General features: G+C 61.8%; 1 protein-coding gene across 1 annotated transcript in view; it reads left to right on the plus strand.

Annotated features, from left to right (window-relative positions):
• The window catches only part of CDH4 (cadherin 4), a 397,589-nt gene that overhangs the window by 371,536 nt on the left and 21,318 nt on the right, over positions 1-4,735 (plus strand). The window contains exon 8 of the mRNA XM_027775375.1: positions 1,643-1,828. Within this exon, the coding sequence (XP_027631176.1) occupies positions 1,643-1,828 (186 nt within the window). The remainder of the gene's footprint in view (positions 1-1,642; positions 1,829-4,735) is intronic.

The raw sequence follows: 4,735 nt of genomic DNA on the forward strand, positions 1-4,735 counted from the left end.
CGGGACACTCGGGGACTGGGCCAGGGACAGTGGCAGAGGCTCCTGCTATGCCCTTCACTTACCTCGGCGGCTCCTCCTGCGGGCAGGCCGGTCACGGCTCAAGGGAGCGGCCACCAAGCTCCTCTGTACAGCCAGAGCCTGCCCTGACTGCAGGCCTAGGTCACCTGACCTCACGACTGGGGAGGAGGCGGCGAAGCGTGTCCCCCGCAAACACGGAGGGAGCCGAGCAGGAACAGCGAACGCTGTCGCAGGTGACTCAGACACTGACTTCAGGCATGGCTGAATCCAGGGTCCGAGCACGCCTCTCGTGGTCACATGCCCAGGTCGGAGCAGGGACACAGACTAGCCCCTGACCGAGGCCGCGTACGGTTCTGAACTGCTGGTGGGGCCCCGGGGGCTGACCCTGCCTCTGGCAGGCCAGAGAGCAAACGCGCAGCAGAGAGGGCACCTCAGCTCTCGGCTTCAGCAAACCCAGCCCACGACTGCGAGGTGCGACCCCTGCTCCCACACTGCCGTCCTCTGGGCTGTGGCCCACAGGCCGCACGGCCACGCCGGACGGGACCCCTGGGACAGACCCAGTTCTCCTTCCTCACAAGGTGGTCGTGTCTGGTCTGAACTCGGCGCGTGCGGTGGTGGGTGGAGCCCTTTAATCAGGCCCCGAGCCGGGCCCCTGTGGGTCTCAGGCTGAGCACTGCGCCTGTCCAGTGGGGTGGCCAAAGGACTGTGGAGCCTTGGAGTACAGAGGGCTACTCGCCTGTCCGGGGTTCGTGCAGTCCTCTCCCCCGGGAACAGCCTCCCGCCTGGTGGGCTCGGACTCCGGTTTTCCTGTCTCCTTCAGGAGTGAGACATGCCGGGGTCGGGCTGCAGCGGGCAGAGGCTGGGCCGCTGTGAGCTCCCGGGGGACTTGCCCTCTACGAAGCGGCACTGGCCCCGTTCCCCGACCTGAATGTGCCTGCTGGGAGAGCAGCCCTCCTGGGTACAGAGGCCTGGGAAAGGCCCCGGAGAAAAAGCGGCCCTCAGGGCGGGAGGCAGGGTGGGTGGTGTGGGCCAGGCTGGGGAAGGAAGCTGTGAGGGAGGCGAGGTCGAGGGGCCACGCCTGGGGTGTTACCGGGCACCTGCACACCCCTGCGACCAGGCTGTGGGGACTGGGCCGGGCCCTCCTGGAGGTGCCAATTGAATGCGTGGGGCTGGGACCTCTGGGCCAGACCTTCGGGGGCCCTGCCTCCCTGGCGCCCCAAGGGGTGTTAACTTCATCTGTGAAATGGGGCAACCAGAGGGATGGTGGGAGCCCAGGACGGCACCCCAGGAAGCTGTGGCAGCGCCGCTCCGTGTTTTCAGTTCCCCGTCTACCAAGCAGGTCCCAGCTGTGGTCTGGTCTTCTGTGCACGAGAAGAGCTGGGAGCAGACTCGGGAGGGAGGCCTGGCGTGCACGCGCGCGTGTATACATGGGCAAGGCTTGGTTTGGAGGTGGGTGTGAGCAGACGTGAGCCTCGGCGCTGGCTGGGCCTCGGCTACAGGGGCCAGAGGCCCTCAATGCCCATCCGTCATCATGACATGGTCACCGTGGGGAGGGCACTCGGGCAGAGGTGTGGCACTGCCCCAGACTCTCCATGGGTGCACAAATTCCCTTCTGACATTCCAGTTCTCCGGGGAGGTCCCTGAAAACCGGGTGGAGACGGTGGTTGCAAACCTCACTGTGGCGGACCGAGACCAGCCCCACTCGCCAAACTGGAATGCCGTCTACCGCATCATCAGCGGAGACCCCTCCGGGCACTTCAGCGTCCGCACAGACCCCGTCACCAACGAGGGAATGGTCACCGTGGTGAAGGTGGGTGCTCTCCCCACACCCTCCAGGTACCCCACGTTCTGCCGCCTAATGCACACGGGGCAGAGATGATGTAATGTCTGCTCCCCGTAATGCCCATGGCAGAGGGTGCTGGCCCCTCACCGTGGGCAGATCAGCCTTCACAAGAACCCCATCCTCTCCCTGACCTCCAGAGGTCCCGCTGAGTCTACTCACGTGACCTCACTAGCTCCTCTTGAGGTTAAACCGTCCTTGCCTTCCTGACATCAGCCCACCTCAGCCAGGAAGGGCACCTGTGACCACAGAACGGGCTCTGATGTGCAACTAGCTAGCGCCCTACTCACCACGCACGTCTGAGCGGATTAGCTGCTCCGGTCCCTGCACCGAGGTGACCACGAGTCTCGAGAGGCAGGGGTGGCCCTCCTTCCTCTGTTCCACGAGGCAGGCATTCAAGACCGTCCTGGAGCACCCAGAGGGAGCACTCTGGTCACCACGCCATGGGTGTGGTGGTCCCTGCTCGTTTCTGTTAGAAGGGGCTCCGCTCCATTAGGGCTGTGACCAGGCCCGCTGTTCCCGGTACAGTTTAATGAACGCCCCCGAATTCACTTCCGTTCGTCTCTATCATGGAAGTGGCGTTCGGTCCTGGAACCCGGGTCCTTTCTGCACTCGTAACCATGTCCCCTCTCGGGAGAGCGGGCGACGGCACAGCCCTCGGTGTCACTAAGGTCGTGGGGAGCAGTTCTGCAGCTGCCATCCCAGAGCGAAATGACGCGAGCGAAGAGTCTAGAAAGGCGAGCTCGAAGCAGGCGGGGCATGGCAAAGCGTAAGAAAAAGCAAACGTCACTTGGCCTCGCACCAGTTAGCGTTTGCGCTCAGGGCGGGGGTCCAGGTACGTGAGGCGCCATTCCCGACTTACGAGGCCCGTGTCTCAGCCCACAGTCGGAGACGCTCCGGCAACCCCTTCTTCCGGTGTGAGCTTCCGTCCCTCAGGGCACCTCGTGGTCCAAACGGCTGAGAAGGCTCCACCCTCACCAGAATTATAGGCAATGGGACAGCAGAAGGAGCTGCGCCAGCCGGCCCTGCTTTACCTTTACAGCTTCTGCCGTAGGGCGCGCGCACTTGCTGGAGTGGGGAAGTGAGAAATCACCCTCCAGGGAGAGATGTCTTCGCGATCCTCCTCCATTCACACACACCCGCCTGACATGACGTCCATGCTGCCGGGTCCAGGACTCGAACCAGTCGGCCGTGTGAGAGTCCCGTGCCTTAGCCACTGCACCATCTACTGACCCCTGGCCCCTGCTTTATTAAGGGAATTTCCTTTATTCTAGGATCTTCCCAGAACTTTGTTTTTGTTTTATTTGCTGTAGGGTGTGTGCACTAGGTGGTGGAGGAGAAAGCACCCTGGGGGGACGACCACATGGCAATCCCTTCTCTATTCTCCCCTAAGGATTTTGGGCATGGACGCACATGCACCCAGCATGAATTTTAAGCCACCTGATCTGGGACTCAAACTGTAGTCGACCACATGGGAGTCCATTGCACCATCTGCTGGTCCCAGAAAACTCTTTTTGATTGGATTATTTGTAGAGGTTTTTGCCTCCGAGCATATGTGCTTGTGAGTGGTGGTGGAGACAGAGACAGTGAGAAGGAAAGTGGGAAATCACCCCCCCGGGTGGGACGGCCATGCCGCAGTCCCTTCCCCACCCTCCTCCCAGGATCTTGGGTGCACGTGCACACATACCTGACATGAGTTTCAGACCGCCGGGTCAGGGACTTGAAAGGGGAGTCCAGTGACACAACCACTATGCTATCTGCTGGCCCCTTGACTTGTATTTTCATTTCTCATTACTATTAAGCATGTGTGGATCTCGGGCCAGCAGGCGGCATGGAGGTTAAGGCACTGGATCCCACGTCACCGACGCTGCAGTCCCGAATCCCAGACAGGGCAGCTTGGCGGCCACACTGGGCATGTGTGCACACGTGCCCAAAATCCCGAGGAGAGTGGAGGATGGGGCTGTGGCCTTCCCCTGGCGAGCGATTTCTCAGTTTCCCTCTCTGTCTCTAATGAGCACACATGCCCCAGAGCAAAACCTTCAAAAACATGAAATGAGAAAGAATGCGCGGATCTTCACACGCAGTGTGTCCGACCACGCGCTCATTACTTTTTGATTCTCAAATTCTCGCGCGAGTGGCGGCTCATCGGCTGGTCCCGACGTCCTTCTCCGCGAGCCACCCATCCTAAACCACCACGACCACCAAGGCCAGACGAGGCCCAGATGTTCTTGCAGCTGCTGGCACCCTCGGAATAACCAGTCCCTGCCGCCTGAACGCTGCTCAGCCCGGGAGCACGCTCAGAAGTCCTGGTCCTTGTCCGTGGGATTTCATCGGGTCCGTCTGCACTTTCGGAGGTGGCCTGTGTGGCTTTCTCACAGCACCCGTGGGACCATGTGACCTGCAGGTCTCCACAACCCTAGCCGTGGAGTGGGACCACACCTCCTGCTCCCACCCCTGCTCGACTTCTCCCTGGCTGCCTGTGTCTCCTCGGGGTTCCTCCCTGCAGAGAGCAGGTGCACACAGAACTCCCTGTCCTTGGGTCCCTCCCTGCAGAGAGCAGGTGCACACAGCACTCCCCGTCCCTGTCCTCGGGGTTCCTCCCTGCAGAGAGCAGGTGCACACAGAACTCCCCATCCCTGTCCTCGGGTTCCTCCCTGCAGAGAGCAGGTGCACACAGCTCTCCCCGTCCCTGTCCTCGGGTTCCTCCCTGCAGAGAGCGGGTGCACACAGCACTCCCCATCCCTGTCCTCGGGTTCCTCCCTGCAGAGAGCAGGTGCACACAGCTCTCCCCATCCTCATCCTGGGGTCCCTCCCTGCAGAGAGCAGGTGCACACAGCTCTCCCCGTCCCTGTCCTCGGGTTCCTCCCTGCAGAGAGC

This window comes from Tupaia chinensis, unplaced genomic scaffold (genome assembly GCF_000334495.1).
Source record: "Tupaia chinensis unplaced genomic scaffold, TupChi_1.0 Scaffold000558_1, whole genome shotgun sequence".
NCBI classification, from domain to species: domain Eukaryota; kingdom Metazoa; phylum Chordata; class Mammalia; order Scandentia; family Tupaiidae; genus Tupaia; species Tupaia belangeri.